This window comes from Brienomyrus brachyistius, unplaced genomic scaffold (assembly GCF_023856365.1).
Source record: "Brienomyrus brachyistius isolate T26 unplaced genomic scaffold, BBRACH_0.4 scaffold65, whole genome shotgun sequence".
Classification (NCBI taxonomy): domain Eukaryota; kingdom Metazoa; phylum Chordata; class Actinopteri; order Osteoglossiformes; family Mormyridae; genus Brienomyrus; species Brienomyrus brachyistius.
Genome location: NW_026042340.1, coordinates 425,190 through 441,937, shown reverse-complemented (window position 1 = coordinate 441,937; position 16,748 = coordinate 425,190). Strand labels below are relative to the sequence as shown.

The 16,748-nt window shown below is 42.0% G+C and overlaps 1 protein-coding gene across 2 annotated transcripts in view; it reads right to left on the bottom strand.

Moving 5' to 3' along the window:
* LOC125725331 (NACHT, LRR and PYD domains-containing protein 12-like) overlaps nt 1-16,748 on the bottom strand; it is a 322,258-nt gene that overhangs the window by 296,829 nt on the left and 8,681 nt on the right. For both annotated transcript variants that reach the window (XM_049002176.1, XM_049002175.1), the window contains exons 6-12: nt 16,304-16,417; nt 13,751-13,864; nt 11,737-11,850; nt 9,724-9,837; nt 7,711-7,824; nt 2,170-2,283; nt 156-269 (exon numbers count right to left, since the gene is read on the bottom strand). In XM_049002176.1, the coding sequence (XP_048858133.1) occupies nt 156-269; nt 2,170-2,283; nt 7,711-7,824; nt 9,724-9,837; nt 11,737-11,850; nt 13,751-13,864; nt 16,304-16,417 (798 nt within the window). The remainder of the gene's footprint in view (nt 1-155; nt 270-2,169; nt 2,284-7,710; nt 7,825-9,723; nt 9,838-11,736; nt 11,851-13,750; nt 13,865-16,303; nt 16,418-16,748) is intronic.

The following is a 16,748-nucleotide window of genomic DNA, read 5'->3' as shown; positions in this document are numbered from 1 at the left end:
ATTATTGTATAAATTCTCAAAGGTGATGGAATTTGTTAAAAGCAAACATTGAAGCATTTATTATAAGTGTTTTTTCCTCATAGCTTGTATGTCTCTGTGCCATTTGACTGAGAGTCTGAGTGTTTTAAACAGTGTTTGTCTAAATGCACATTTACCTTTGTTCTGTAGGAAAATGTCCCTTATTGAAGTAGAGCGGGTGTTCCATTGACCAGTCACTCTTCAGGAAAACATAGCTGTGTACAGGGGAGTCTGCTCTCTTCATCAGGACACTGTAGGCAGTGAGACGAAACAAACTCTCATGGTATGAATATAATTCATACAACGGGGACGGCATCACACTGCTGGGTACAGGGGAGTCTGCTCTCTTCATCAGGACACTGTGGGCAGTGAGAGGAAACAAACCCTCATGGTATAAATATAATTCATACAATGGGGACGGCATCACACTGCTGGGTACAGGGGAGTCTGCTCTCTTCATCAGGACACTGTGGGCAGCGAGAGGAAACAAACCCTCATGGTATAAATATAATTCATACAATGGGGACGGCATCACACTGCTGTTTATCCTTCTGCTCTGCCTTCATGTACTTTGATATGCTGAGAGGCTCCATGTAAACACGCTAGTTTACAGTTAATGTGAAATAAATTCTCGCCTGAAAATTAGATTCCTTTATGAAAGGTTTAATTTCATTGTTCAAAACCTCCATAACTAGACTTTACTGATGTTACTTTTTACCTGTTTATATATGTTTTTGTTTGTTTGTTTATTTTTGTTATGTGGCCATTTTGTATGGGAGGGATGGTCTGCTGCTCGCCTCTAGTATAAAATAACTGGCTGATTGTGGAAGAAAAGGGCAAAGAAAGAAGATGGCGAGATCTTTTTATGAAGCTACACATATTACAGTGCTGCCCACTGACCAGCCCTAGCTAGGAGCCCAGGTAACTTTATGTTATGGCCTGACTATAGACCCAGAGAGACATGCATGCTAGTGGGCTGTAACACTCTTACCTCTCAGTGCTCTTTCTGTTACACCCTACAGGGGGGGGCATTTCATATCTTGCACTATAAATGTTGGGACTCACAGCCACTGATGCTCCGAGCCCCCAGAGCACTGGCCCCACTGGCCCGGTCCATAACCCAGCCGAGACTCCAGGGGGTGCTATCTTGGAGAACCTTCAGCCTCCAGCTCATTCCCCAACTGTGAGCTAAGAAGCGCTACTGGGGATCTTTCCTGCCTGCTGCCGTCAGACACCACAATGCCTGCTGTCGATGTGCAGCCCCCACAGCCAGCCTTAACGTCCCATTTGTAACCATTAAAAAAAATTTTTTTATTATTTACTTATGTAACAATATTGTATTTTCAGGATTTTTTCCTTTGTGTACTGTGTACTTCTTAAAATTGTTATCCTACAGAAATTTTGTTTACTTCTAAAAATGTTTACTTACTTGCACTATATCTGCTGTCTTTGCACGTTGTCTCTGTTCTACATTGTAAGTTTGTGTCTCTGCACTTTGCTTCTGTACGCAAGAGAATTTGCCCCTGGGATCAACAAATCATCTTATTTTATACTCAGGGGAGGAGAACCACTACAGTGTCACATTTATTATGATCTAAATCAGCAAGTATTTAATTGTCACCTTTGGCAAAGAAACCAGTAGTCCTTCTCTTTTGTGTCTGATGATACTGGCTCATTATTAAGCCACATAGTTCCATTAAACATGATAAACTGAAGCCATAGTCAGAGCATAATCTGATGAATTCATGAGAGTGAAATTATTTATCAGAACAGAAGCATCCGTCCTATAAGCTGACAATCCACTCTTGAGTCATTCTGTAATGGATATACAGGAGGAATCAGGCAAACCAGTTTCTTTCCAGCTCTGTGATGAGGACTGAAATTCAAAATCCACTTTGCAATTAAATAACTTCCAAGTCCAGTTGACAGGAAGTCAGGTTTTACAGTAATCCTCATCCATTTACCTCAGATGTTATTCATATTGAACACAGATAAAGCTATTGTTTAAATTCTCAAAGGAGATGGAATTTGTTAAAAGCAAACAATGAAGCATTTATTATGTGTTTTTTCCTCATAGATTGTATGTGTTTCTGTGCCATTTGAATGAGAGTCTGAGTGTTTTAAACAGTGTTTGTCTAAATGCACATTTACCTTTGTTCTGTAGGAAAATGTCCCTTATTGAAGTAGAGCGGGTGTTCCATTGACCAGTCACTCTTCAGGGAAACACAGCTGGGTACAGGGGAGTCTGCTCTCTTCATCAGGACACTGTGGGCAGCGAGAGGAAACAAACCCTCATGGTATAAATATAATTCATACAACGGGGACAGCATCACACTGCTGGGTACAGGGGAGTCTGCTCTCTTCATCAAGACATTGTGGGCAGTGAGAGGATACAAACCCTCATGGTATAAATATAATTCATACAATGGGGACGGCATCACACTGCTGGGTACAGGAGAGTCTGCTCTCTTCATCAGGACACTGTGTGCAGTGAGAGGAAACAAACCCTCATGGTATAAGTATAATTAATACAACGGGGACGGCATCACACTGCTGGGTACAGGGGAGTCTGCTCTCTTCATCAGGACACTGTGTGCAGTGAGAGGAAACAAACCCTCATGGTATAAATATAATTCATACAACGGGGACAGCATCACACTGCTGGGTACAGGGGAGCCTGCTCTCTTCATCAAGACATTGTGGGCAGTGAGAGGATACAAACCCTCATGGTATAAATATAATTCATACAATGGGGACGGCATCACACTGCTGGGTACAGGAGAGTCTGCTCTCTTCATCAGGACACTGTGTGCAGTGAGAGGAAACAAACCCTCATGGTATAAGTATAATTAATACAACGGGGACGGCATCACACTGCTGGGTACAGGGGAGTCTGCTCTCTTCATCAGGACACTGTGGGCAGTGAGAGGAAACAAACCCTCATGGTATAAATATAATTCATACAATGGGGACGGCATCACACTGCTGGGTACAGGGGAGTCTGCTCTCTTCATCAAGACATTGTGGGCAGTGAGAGGATACAAACCCTCATGGTATAAATATAATTCATACAATGGGGACAGCATCACACTGCTGGGTACAGGGGAGCCTGCTCTCTTCATCAAGACATTGTGGGCAGTGAGAGGATACAAACCCTCATGGTATAAATATAATTCATACAATGGGGACGGCATCACACTGCTGGGTACAGGAGAGTCTGCTCTCTTCATCAGGACACTGTGTGCAGTGAGAGGAAACAAACCCTCATGGTATAAGTATAATTAATACAACGGGGACGGCATCACACTGCTGGGTACAGGGGAGTCTGCTCTCTTCATCAGGACACTGTGGGCAGTGAGAGGAAACAAACCCTCATGGTATAAATATAATTCATACAATGGGGACGGCATCACACTGCTGGGTACAGGGGAGTCTGCTCTCTTCATCAGGACACTGTGGGCAGTGAGAGGAAACAAACCCTCATGGTATAAATATAATTCATACAATGGGGACGGCATCACACTGCTGTTTATCCTTCTGCTCTGCCTTCATGTACTTTGATATGCTGAGAGGCTCCATGTAAACACGCTAGTTTACAGTTAATGTGAAATAAATTCTCGCCTGAAAATTAGATTCCTTTATGAAAGGTTTAATTTCATTGTTCAAAACCTCCATAACTAGACTTTACTGATGTTACTTTTTACCTGTTTATATATGTTTTTGTTTATTTGTTTAGTTTTGTTATGTGGCCATTTTGTATAGGAGGGATGGTCTGCTGCTCGCCTCTAGTATAAAATAACTGGCTGATTGTGGAAGAAAAGGGCAAAGAAAGAAGATGGCGAGATCTTTTTATGAAGCTACACATATTACAGTGCTGCCCACTGACCAGCCCTAGCTAGGAGCCCAGGTTACTTTATGTTATGGCCTGACTATAGACCCAGAGAGACATGCATGCTAGTGGGCTGTAACACTGTTACCTCTCAGTGCTCCTTCTCTTACACCCCACAGGGGGGGGCATGCCTGTGTTCCCGCCTGTCTCTCCCTCTTTCTCATGCTGCTATAGCCAGATCTGCCGGAGCCTAGATGAATATTGCACTCAATCACTTTGCTTGCACCGCCTCTAGTTTCCTCAACTCTGGCTAACACACTATTTTCTTACTTCCTCCCCCACCCCTTCTGGGGTGTGCTGCCTGGAGAACCATAAGATCGAGGAATTTATGCTTCTGCTGCCTGCAAGACCACTACCTCCACTTCCGGCAACTACCCTCCAGCCTGCCTGCCCTTGGCTCACGGATGCCTCTCCTTCCTCCCCTGCATATTAGCTTAAACTATATAATTCTTGTTTTGTTTGATTTTTCTGCTGGCCCCTGGAGGATGGGCCCCCCCTTTGGGTCTGGTTCCTCCCAAGGTTTCTTCCTCTTAGGGAGTTTTTCCTTGCCACCGTTGCCTTTGGCTTACTCACTGGGGGGTCTTTACGTGGCAGAAATGTAAAGCGCATTGAGACAATGTAATGTTGTGATAATGCGCTATATAAATAAAATTGCATTGCATTGCATTGCATTTCATATCTTGCACTATAAATGTTGGGACTCACAGCCACTGATGCTCCGAGCCCCCAGAGCACTGGCCCCACTGGCCCGGTCCATAACCCAGCCGAGACTCCAGGGGGCGCTATCTTGGAGAACCTTCAGCCTCCAGCTCATTCCCCAACTGTGAGCTAAGAAGCGCTACTGGGGATCTTTCCTGCCTGCTGCCGTCAGACACCACAATGCCTGCTGTCGATGTGCAGCCCCCACAGCCAGCCTTAACGTCCCATTTGTAACCATTAAAATTTTTTTTTTATTATTTACTTATGTAACAATATTGTATTTTCAGGATTTTTTCCTTTGTGTACTGTGTACTTCTTAAAATTGTTATCCTACAGAAATTTTGTTTACTTCTAAAAATGTTTACTTACTTGCACTATATCTGCTGTCTTTGCACGTTGTCTCTGTTCTACATTGTAAGTTTGTGTCTCTGCACTTTGCTTCTGTACGCAAGAGAATTTGCCCCTGGGATCAACAAATCATCTTATTTTACACTCAGGGGATGAGAACCACTACAGTGTCACATTTATTATGATCTAAATCAGCAAGTATTTAATTGTCACCTTTGGCAAAGAAACCAATAGTCCTTCTCTTTTGTGTTTGATGATACTGGCTCATTATTAAGCCACATAGTTCCATTAAACATGTTAAACTGAAGCCATAGTCAGAGCATAATCTGATGAATTCATGAGAGTGAAATTATTTATCAGAACAGAAGCATCCGTCCTATAAGCTGACAATCCACTCTTGAGTCATTCTGTAATGGATATACAGGAGGAATCAGGCAAACCAGTTTCTTTCCAGCTCTGTGATGAGGACTGAAATTCAAAATCCACTTTGCAATTAAATAACTTCCAAGTCCAGTTGACAGGAAGTCAGGTTTTACAGTAATCCTCATCCATTTACCTCAGATGTTATTCATATTGAACACAGATAAAGCTATTGTTTAAATTCTCAAAGGAGATGGAATTTGTTAAAAGCAAACAATGAAGCATTTATTATGTGTTTTTTCCTCATAGATTGTATGTGTCTCTGTGCCATTTGACTGAGAGTCTGCGTGTTTTAAACAGTGTTTGTCTAAATGCACATTTACCTTTGTTCTGTAGGAAAATGTCCCTTATTGAAGTAGAGCGGGTGTTCCATTGACCAGTCACTCTTCAGGGAAACACAGCTGGGTACAGGAGAGTCTGCTCTCTTCATCAGGACACTGTGTGCAGTGAGAGGAAACAAACCCTCATGGTATAAATATAATTCATACAATGGGGACGGCATCACACTGCTGGGTACAGGGGAGTCTGCTCTCTTCATCAGGACACTGTGGGCAGTGAGAGGAAACAAACCCTCATGGTATAAATATAATTCATACAATGGGGACGGCATCACACTGCTGGGTACAGGGGAGTCTGCTCTCTTCCTCAGGACACTGTGGGCAGCGAGAGGAAACAAACCCTCATGGTATAAATAAAATTCATACAATGGGGACGGCGTCACACTGCTGTTTATCCTTCTGCTCTGCCTTCATGTACTTTGATATGCTGAGAGGCTCCATGTAAACTCGCTAGTTTACAGTTAATGTGAAATAAATTCTTGCCTGAATATTAGATTCCTTTATGAAAGGTTTAGTTTCATTGTTCAAAACCTCCATAACTAGACTTTACTGATGTTACTTTTTACCTGTTTATATATGTTTTTGTTTATTTGTTTAGTTTTGTTATGTGGCCATTTTGAATAGGAGGGATGATCTGTTGCTCGCCTCTAGTATAAAATAACTGGCTGATTGTGGAAGAAAAGGGCAAAGAAAGAAGATGGCGAGATCTTTTTATGAAGCTACACATATTACAGTGCTGCCCACTGACCAGCCCTAGCTAGGAGCCCAGGTTACTTTATGTTATGGCCTGACTATAGACCCAGAGAGACATGCATGCTAGTGGGCTGTAACACTCTTACCTCTCAGTGCTCTTTCTGTTACACCCTACAGGGGGGGGCATTTCATATCTTGCACTATAAATGTTGGGACTCACAGCCACTGATGCTCCGAGCCCCCAGAGCACTGGCCCCACTGGCCCGGTCCATAACCCAGCCGAGACTCCAGGGGGTGCTATCTTGGAGAACCTTCAGCCTCCAGCTCATTCCCCAACTGTGAGCTAAGAAGCGCTACTGGGGATCTTTCCTGCCTGCTGCCGTCAGACACCACAATGCCTGCTGTCGATGTGCAGCCCCCACAGCCAGCCTTAACGTCCCATTTGTAACCATTTAATTTTTTTTTTTATTATTTACTTATGTAACAATATTGTATTTTCAGGATTTTTTCCTTTGTGTACTGTGTACTTCTTAAAATTGTTATCCTACAGAAATTTTGTTTACTTCTAAAAATGTTTACTTACTTGCACTATATCTGCTGTCTTTGCACGTTGTCTCTGTTCTACATTGTAAGTTTGTGTCTCTGCACTTTGCTGCTGTACGCAAGAGAATTTGCCCCTGGGATCAACAAATTATCTTATTTTATGCTCAGGGGATGAGAACCACTACAGTGTCACATTTATTATGATGTGAATCAGCAAACATTTAAAAGTCACCTTTGGCAAAGAAACCAATAGTCCTTCTCTTCTGTGTCTGAAGATACTGGCTCATTATTAAGCCACATAGTTCCATTAAACATGTTAAACTGAAGTCATAGTCAGAGCATAATCTGATGAATTCATGAGAGTGAAATTATTTATCAGAACAGAAGCATCCGTCCTATAAGCTGACAATCCACTCTTGAGTCATTCTGTAATGGATATACAGGAGGAATCAGGCAAACCAGTTTCTTTCCAGCTCTGTGATGAGGACTGAAATTCAAAATCCACTTTGCAATTAAATAACTTCCAAGTCCAGTTGACAGGAAGTCAGGTTTTACAGTAATCCTCATCCATTTACCTCAGATGTTATTCATATTGAACACAGATAAAGCTATTGTTTAAATTCTCAAAGGAGATGGAATTTGTTAAAAGCAAACAATGAAGCATTTATTATGTGTTTTTTCCTCATAGATTGTATGTGTCTCTGTGCCATTTGACTGAGAGTCTGCGTGTTTTAAACAGTGTTTGTCTAAATGCACATTTACCTTTGTTCTGTAGGAAAATGTCCCTTATTGAAGTAGAGCGGGTGTTCCATTGACCAGTCACTCTTCAGGGAAACACAGCTGGGTACAGGGGAGTCTGCTCTCTTCATCAGGACACTGTGTGCAGTGAGAGGAAACAAACCCTCATGGTATAAATATAATTCATACAATGGGGACGGCATCACACTGCTGGGTACAGGGGAGTCTGCTCTCTTTATCAGGACACTGTGGGCAGTGAGAGGAAACAAACCCTCATGGTATAAATATAATTCATACAATGGGGACGGCATCACACTGCTGGGTACAGGGGAGTCTGCTCTCTTCATCAGGACACTGTGGGCAGCGAGAGGAAACAAACCCTCATGGTATAAATAAAATTCATAAAATGGGGACGGCATCACACTGCTGTTTATCCTTCTGCTCTGCCTTCATGTACTTTGATATGCTGAGAGGCTCCATGTAAACACGCTAGTTTACAGTTAATGTGAAATAAATTCTTGCCTGAATATTAGATTCCTTTATGAAAGGTTTAGTTTCATTGTTCAAAACCTCCATAACTAGACTTTACTGATGTTACTTTTTACCTGTTTATATATGTTTTTGTTTATTTGTTTAGTTTTGTTATGTGGCCATTTTGTATAGGAGGGATGGTCTGCTGCTCGCCTCTAGTATAAAATAACTGGCTGATTGTGGAAGAAAAGGGCAAAGAAAGAAGATGGCGAGATCTTTTTATGAAGCTACACATATTACAGTGCTGCCCACTGACCAGCCCTAGCTAGGAGCCCAGGTTACTTTATGTTATGGCCTGACTATAGACCCAGAGAGACATGCATGCTAGTGGGCTGTAACACTCTTACCTCTCAGTGCTCTTTCTGTTACACCCCACAGGGGGGGGCATTTCATATCTTGCACTATAAATGTTGGGACTCACAGCCACTGATGCTCCGAGCCCCCAGAGCACTGGCCCCACTGGCCCGGTCCATAACCCAGCCGAGACTCCAGGGGGCGCTATCTTGGAGAACCTTCAGCCTCCAGCTCATTCCCCAACTGTGAGCTAAGAAGCGCTACTGGGGATCTTTCCTGCCTGCTGCCGTCAGACACCACAATGCCTGCTGTCGATGTGCAGCCCCCACAGCCAGCCTTAACGTCCCATTTGTAACCATTAAAATTTTTTTTTTATTATTTACTTATGTAACAATATTGTATTTTCAGGATTTTTTCCTTTGTGTACTGTGTACTTCTTAAAATTGTTATCCTACAGAAATTTTGTTTACTTCTAAAAATGTTTACTTACTTGCACTATATCTGCTGTCTTTGCACGTTGTCTCTGTTCTACATTGTAAGTTTGTGTCTCTGCACTTTGCTTCTGTACGCAAGAGAATTTGCCCCTGGGATCAACAAATCATCTTATTTTACACTCAGGGGATGAGAACCACTACAGTGTCACATTTATTATGATCTAAATCAGCAAGTATTTAATTGTCACCTTTGGCAAAGAAACCAATAGTCCTTCTCTTTTGTGTTTGATGATACTGGCTCATTATTAAGCCACATAGTTCCATTAAACATGTTAAACTGAAGCCATAGTCAGAGCATAATCTGATGAATTCATGAGAGTGAAATTATTTATCAGAACAGAAGCATCCGTCCTATAAGCTGACAATCCACTCTTGAGTCATTCTGTAATGGATATACAGGAGGAATCAGGCAAACCAGTTTCTTTCCAGCTCTGTGATGAGGACTGAAATTCAAAATCCACTTTGCAATTAAATAACTTCCAAGTCCAGTTGACAGGAAGTCAGGTTTTACAGTAATCCTCATCCATTTACCTCAGATGTTATTCATATTGAACACAGATAAAGCTATTGTTTAAATTCTCAAAGGAGATGGAATTTGTTAAAAGCAAACAATGAAGCATTTATTATGTGTTTTTTCCTCATAGATTGTATGTGTCTCTGTGCCATTTGACTGAGAGTCTGCGTGTTTTAAACAGTGTTTGTCTAAATGCACATTTACCTTTGTTCTGTAGGAAAATGTCCCTTATTGAAGTAGAGCGGGTGTTCCATTGACCAGTCACTCTTCAGGGAAACACAGCTGGGTACAGGAGAGTCTGCTCTCTTCATCAGGACACTGTGTGCAGTGAGAGGAAACAAACCCTCATGGTATAAATATAATTCATACAATGGGGACGGCATCACACTGCTGGGTACAGGGGAGTCTGCTCTCTTCATCAGGACACTGTGGGCAGTGAGAGGAAACAAACCCTCATGGTATAAATATAATTCATACAATGGGGACGGCATCACACTGCTGGGTACAGGGGAGTCTGCTCTCTTCCTCAGGACACTGTGGGCAGCGAGAGGAAACAAACCCTCATGGTATAAATAAAATTCATACAATGGGGACGGCGTCACACTGCTGTTTATCCTTCTGCTCTGCCTTCATGTACTTTGATATGCTGAGAGGCTCCATGTAAACTCGCTAGTTTACAGTTAATGTGAAATAAATTCTTGCCTGAATATTAGATTCCTTTATGAAAGGTTTAGTTTCATTGTTCAAAACCTCCATAACTAGACTTTACTGATGTTACTTTTTACCTGTTTATATATGTTTTTGTTTATTTGTTTAGTTTTGTTATGTGGCCATTTTGAATAGGAGGGATGATCTGTTGCTCGCCTCTAGTATAAAATAACTGGCTGATTGTGGAAGAAAAGGGCAAAGAAAGAAGATGGCGAGATCTTTTTATGAAGCTACACATATTACAGTGCTGCCCACTGACCAGCCCTAGCTAGGAGCCCAGGTAACTTTATGTTATGGCCTGACTATAGACCCAGAGAGACATGCATGCTAGTGGGCTGTAACACTCTTACCTCTCAGTGCTCTTTCTGTTACACCCTACAGGGGGGGGCATTTCATATCTTGCACTATAAATGTTGGGACTCACAGCCACTGATGCTCCGAGCCCCCAGAGCACTGGCCCCACTGGCCCGGTCCATAACCCAGCCGAGACTCCAGGGGGTGCTATCTTGGAGAACCTTCAGCCTCCAGCTCATTCCCCAACTGTGAGCTAAGAAGCGCTACTGGGGATCTTTCCTGCCTGCTGCCGTCAGACACCACAATGCCTGCTGTCGATGTGCAGCCCCCACAGCCAGCCTTAACGTCCCATTTGTAACCATTTAAATTTTTTTTTTATTATTTACTTATGTAACAATATTGTATTTTCAGGATTTTTTCCTTTGTGTACTGTGTACTTCTTAAAATTGTTATCCTACAGAAATTTTGTTTACTTCTAAAAATGTTTACTTACTTGCACTATATCTGCTGTCTTTGCACGTTGTCTCTGTTCTACATTGTAAGTTTGTGTCTCTGCACTTTGCTGCTGTACGCAAGAGAATTTGCCCCTGGGATCAACAAATTATCTTATTTTATGCTCAGGGGATGAGAACCACTACAGTGTCACATTTATTATGATGTGAATCAGCAAACATTTAAAAGTCACCTTTGGCAAAGAAACCAATAGTCCTTCTCTTCTGTGTCTGAAGATACTGGCTCATTATTAAGCCACATAGTTCCATTAAACATGTTAAACTGAAGTCATAGTCAGAGCATAATCTGATGAATTCATGAGAGTGAAATTATTTATCAGAACAGAAGCATCCGTCCTATAAGCTGACAATCCACTCTTGAGTCATTCTGTAATGGATATACAGGAGGAATCAGGCAAACCAGTTTCTTTCCAGCTCTGTGATGAGGACTGAAATTCAAAATCCACTTTGCAATTAAATAACTTCCAAGTCCAGTTGACAGGAAGTCAGGTTTTACAGTAATCCTCATCCATTTACCTCAGATGTTATTCATATTGAACACAGATAAAGCTATTGTTTAAATTCTCAAAGGAGATGGAATTTGTTAAAAGCAAACAATGAAGCATTTATTATGTGTTTTTTCCTCATAGATTGTATGTGTCTCTGTGCCATTTGACTGAGAGTCTGCGTGTTTTAAACAGTGTTTGTCTAAATGCACATTTACCTTTGTTCTGTAGGAAAATGTCCCTTATTGAAGTAGAGCGGGTGTTCCATTGACCAGTCACTCTTCAGGGAAACACAGCTGGGTACAGGGGAGTCTGCTCTCTTCATCAGGACACTGTGTGCAGTGAGAGGAAACAAACCCTCATGGTATAAATATAATTCATACAATGGGGACGGCATCACACTGCTGGGTACAGGGGAGTCTGCTCTCTTTATCAGGACACTGTGGGCAGTGAGAGGAAACAAACCCTCATGGTATAAATATAATTCATACAATGGGGACGGCATCACACTGCTGGGTACAGGGGAGTCTGCTCTCTTCATCAGGACACTGTGGGCAGCGAGAGGAAACAAACCCTCATGGTATAAATAAAATTCATAAAATGGGGACGGCATCACACTGCTGTTTATCCTTCTGCTCTGCCTTCATGTACTTTGATATGCTGAGAGGCTCCATGTAAACACGCTAGTTTACAGTTAATGTGAAATAAATTCTTGCCTAAATATTAGATTCCTTTATGAAAGGTTTAGTTTCATTGTTCAAAACCTCCATAACTAGACTTTACTGATGTTACTTTTTACCTGTTTATATATGTTTTTGTTTATTTGTTTAGTTTTGTTATGTGGCCATTTTGTATAGGAGGGATGGTCTGCTGCTCGCCTCTAGTATAAAATAACTGGCTGATTGTGGAAGAAAAGGGCAAAGAAAGAAGATGGCGAGATCTTTTTATGAAGCTACACATATTACAGTGCTGCCCACTGAGCAGCCCTAGCTAGGAGCCCAGGTTACTTTATGTTATGGCCTGACTATAGACCCAGAGAGACATGCATGCTAGTGGGCTGTAACACTCTTACCTCTCAGTGCTCTTTCTGTTACACCCCACAGGGGGGGGCATTTCATATCTTGCACTATAAATGTTGGGACTCACAGCCACTGATGCTCCGAGCCCCCAGAGCACTGGCCCCTCTCGCCCGGTCCATAACCCAGCCGAGACTCCAGGGGGCGCTATCTTGGAGAACCTTCAGCCTCCAGCTCATTCCCCAACTGTGAGCTAAGAAGCGCTACTGGGGATCTTTCCTGCCTGCTGCCGTCAGACACCACAATGCCTGCTGTCGATGTGCAGCCCCCACAGCCAGCCTTAACGTCCCATTTGTAACCATTAAAAAATTTTTTTTTATTATTTACTTATGTAACAATATTGTATTTTCAGGATTTTTTCCTTTGTGTACTGTGTACTTCTTAAAATTGTTATCCTACAGAAATTTTGTTTACTTCTAAAAATGTTTACTTACTTGCACTATATCTGCTGTCTTTGCACGTTGTCTCTGTTCTACATTGTAAGTTTGTGTCTCTGCACTTTGCTTCTGTACGCAAGAGAATTTGCCCCTGGGATCAACAAATCATCTTATTTTATACTCAGGGGAGGAGAACCACTACAGTGTCACATTTATTATGATCTAAATCAGCAAGTATTTAATTGTCACCTTTGGCAAAGAAACCAGTAGTCCTTCTCTTTTGTGTCTGATGATACTGGCTCATTATTAAGCCACATAGTTCCATTAAACATGATAAACTGAAGCCATAGTCAGAGCATAATCTGATGAATTAATGAGAGTGAAATTATTTATCAGAACAGAAGCATCCGTCCTATAAGCTGACAATCCACTCTTGAGTCATTCTGTAATGGATATACAGGAGGAATCAGGCAAACCAGTTTCTTTCCAGCTCTGTGATGAGGACTGAAATTCAAAATCCACTTTGCAATTAAATAACTTCCAAGTCCAGTTGACAGGAAGTCAGGTTTTACAGTAATCCTCATCCATTTACCTCAGATGTTATTCATATTGAACACAGATAAAGCTATTGTTTAAATTCTCAAAGGAGATGGAATTTGTTAAAAGCAAACAATGAAGCATTTATTATGTGTTTTTTCCTCATAGATTGTATGTGTTTCTGTGCCATTTGAATGAGAGTCTGAGTGTTTTAAACAGTGTTTGTCTAAATGCACATTTACCTTTGTTCTGTAGGAAAATGTCCCTTATTGAAGTAGAGCGGGTGTTCCATTGACCAGTCACTCTTCAGGGAAACACAGCTGGGTACAGGGGAGTCTGCTCTCTTCATCAGGACACTGTGGGCAGCGAGAGGAAACAAACCCTCATGGTATAAATATAATTCATACAACGGGGACAGCATCACACTGCTGGGTACAGGGGAGTCTGCTCTCTTCATCAAGACATTGTGGGCAGTGAGAGGATACAAACCCTCATGGTATAAATATAATTCATACAATGGGGACGGCATCACACTGCTGGGTACAGGAGAGTCTGCTCTCTTCATCAGGACACTGTGTGCAGTGAGAGGAAACAAACCCTCATGGTATAAGTATAATTAATACAACGGGGACGGCATCACACTGCTGGGTACAGGGGAGTCTGCTCTCTTCATCAGGACACTGTGTGCAGTGAGAGGAAACAAACCCTCATGGTATAAATATAATTCATACAACGGGGACAGCATCACACTGCTGGGTACAGGGGAGCCTGCTCTCTTCATCAAGACATTGTGGGCAGTGAGAGGATACAAACCCTCATGGTATAAATATAATTCATACAATGGGGACGGCATCACACTGCTGGGTACAGGAGAGTCTGCTCTCTTCATCAGGACACTGTGTGCAGTGAGAGGAAACAAACCCTCATGGTATAAGTATAATTAATACAACGGGGACGGCATCACACTGCTGGGTACAGGGGAGTCTGCTCTCTTCATCAGGACACTGTGGGCAGTGAGAGGAAACAAACCCTCATGGTATAAATATAATTCATACAATGGGGACGGCATCACACTGCTGGGTACAGGGGAGTCTGCTCTCTTCATCAGGACACTGTGGGCAGTGAGAGGAAACAAACCCTCATGGTATAAATATAATTCATACAATGGGGACGGCATCACACTGCTGTTTATCCTTCTGCTCTGCCTTCATGTACTTTGATATGTTGAGAGGCTCCATGTAAACACGCTAGTTTACAGTTAATGTGAAATAAATTCTCGCCTGAAAATTAGATTCCTTTATGAAAGGTTTAATTTCATTGTTCAAAACCTCCATAACTAGACTTTACTGATGTTACTTTTTACCTGTTTATATATGTTTTTGTTTATTTGTTTAGTTTTGTTATGTGGCCATTTTGTATAGGAGGGATGGTCTGCTGCTCGCCTCTAGTATAAAATAACTGGCTGATTGTGGAAGAAAAGGGCAAAGAAAGAAGATGGCGAGATCTTTTTATGAAGCTACACATATTACAGTGCTGCCCACTGACCAGCCCTAGCTAGGAGCCCAGGTTACTTTATGTTATGGCCTGACTATAGACCCAGAGAGACATGCATGCTAGTGGGCTGTAACACTCTTACCTCTCAGTGCTCTTTCTGTTACACCCCACAGGGGGGGGCATTTCATATCTTGCACTATAAATGTTGGGACTCACAGCCACTGATGCTCCGAGCCCCCAGAGCACTGGCCCCACTGGCCCGGTCCATAACCCAGCCGAGACTCCAGGGGGCGCTATCTTGGAGAACCTTCAGCCTCCAGCTCATTCCCCAACTGTGAGCTAAGAAGCGCTACTGGGGATCTTTCCTGCCTGCTGCCGTCAGACACCACAATGCCTGCTGTCGATGTGCAGCCCCCACAGCCAGCCTTAACGTCCCATTTGTAACCATTAAATTTTTTTTTTTATTATTTACTTATGTAACAATATTGTATTTTCAGGATTTTTTCCTTTGTGTACTGTGTACTTCTTAAAATTGTTATCCTACAGAAATTTTGTTTACTTCTAAAAATGTTTACTTACTTGCACTATATCTGCTGTCTTTGCACGTTGTCTCTGTTCTACATTGTAAGTTTGTGTCTCTGCACTTTGCTTCTGTACGCAAGAGAATTTGCCCCTGGGATCAACAAATCATCTTATTTTACACTCAGGGGATGAGAACCACTACAGTGTCACATTTATTATGATCTAAATCAGCAAGTATTTAATTGTCACCTTTGGCAAAGAAACCAATAGTCCTTCTCTTTTGTGTTTGATGATACTGGCTCATTATTAAGCCACATAGTTCCATTAAACATGTTAAACTGAAGCCATAGTCAGAGCATAATCTGATGAATTCATGAGAGTGAAATTATTTATCAGAACAGAAGCATCCGTCCTATAAGCTGACAATCCACTCTTGAGTCATTCTGTAATGGATATACAGGAGGAATCAGGCAAACCAGTTTCTTTCCAGCTCTGTGATGAGGACTGAAATTCAAAATCCACTTTGCAATTAAATAACTTCCAAGTCCAGTTGACAGGAAGTCAGGTTTTACAGTAATCCTCATCCATTTACCTCAGATGTTATTCATATTGAACACAGATAAAGCTATTGTTTAAATTCTCAAAGGAGATGGAATTTGTTAAAAGCAAACAATGAAGCATTTATTATGTGTTTTTTCCTCATAGATTGTATGTGTCTCTGTGCCATTTGACTGAGAGTCTGCGTGTTTTAAACAGTGTTTGTCTAAATGCACATTTACCTTTGTTCTGTAGGAAAATGTCCCTTATTGAAGTAGAGCGGGTGTTCCATTGACCAGTCACTCTTCAGGGAAACACAGCTGGGTACAGGAGAGTCTGCTCTCTTCATCAGGACACTGTGTGCAGTGAGAGGAAACAAACCCTCATGGTATAAATATAATTCATACAATGGGGACGGCATCACACTGCTGGGTACAGGGGAGTCTGCTCTCTTCATCAGGACACTGTGGGCAGTGAGAGGAAACAAACCCTCATGGTATAAATATAATTCATACAATGGGGACGGCATCACACTGCTGGGTACAGGGGAGTCTGCTCTCTTCCTCAGGACACTGTGGGCAGCGAGAGGAAACAAACCCTCATGGTATAAATAAAATTCATACAATGGGGACGGCGTCACACTGCTGTTTATCCTTCTGCTCTGCCTTCATGTACTTTGATATGCTG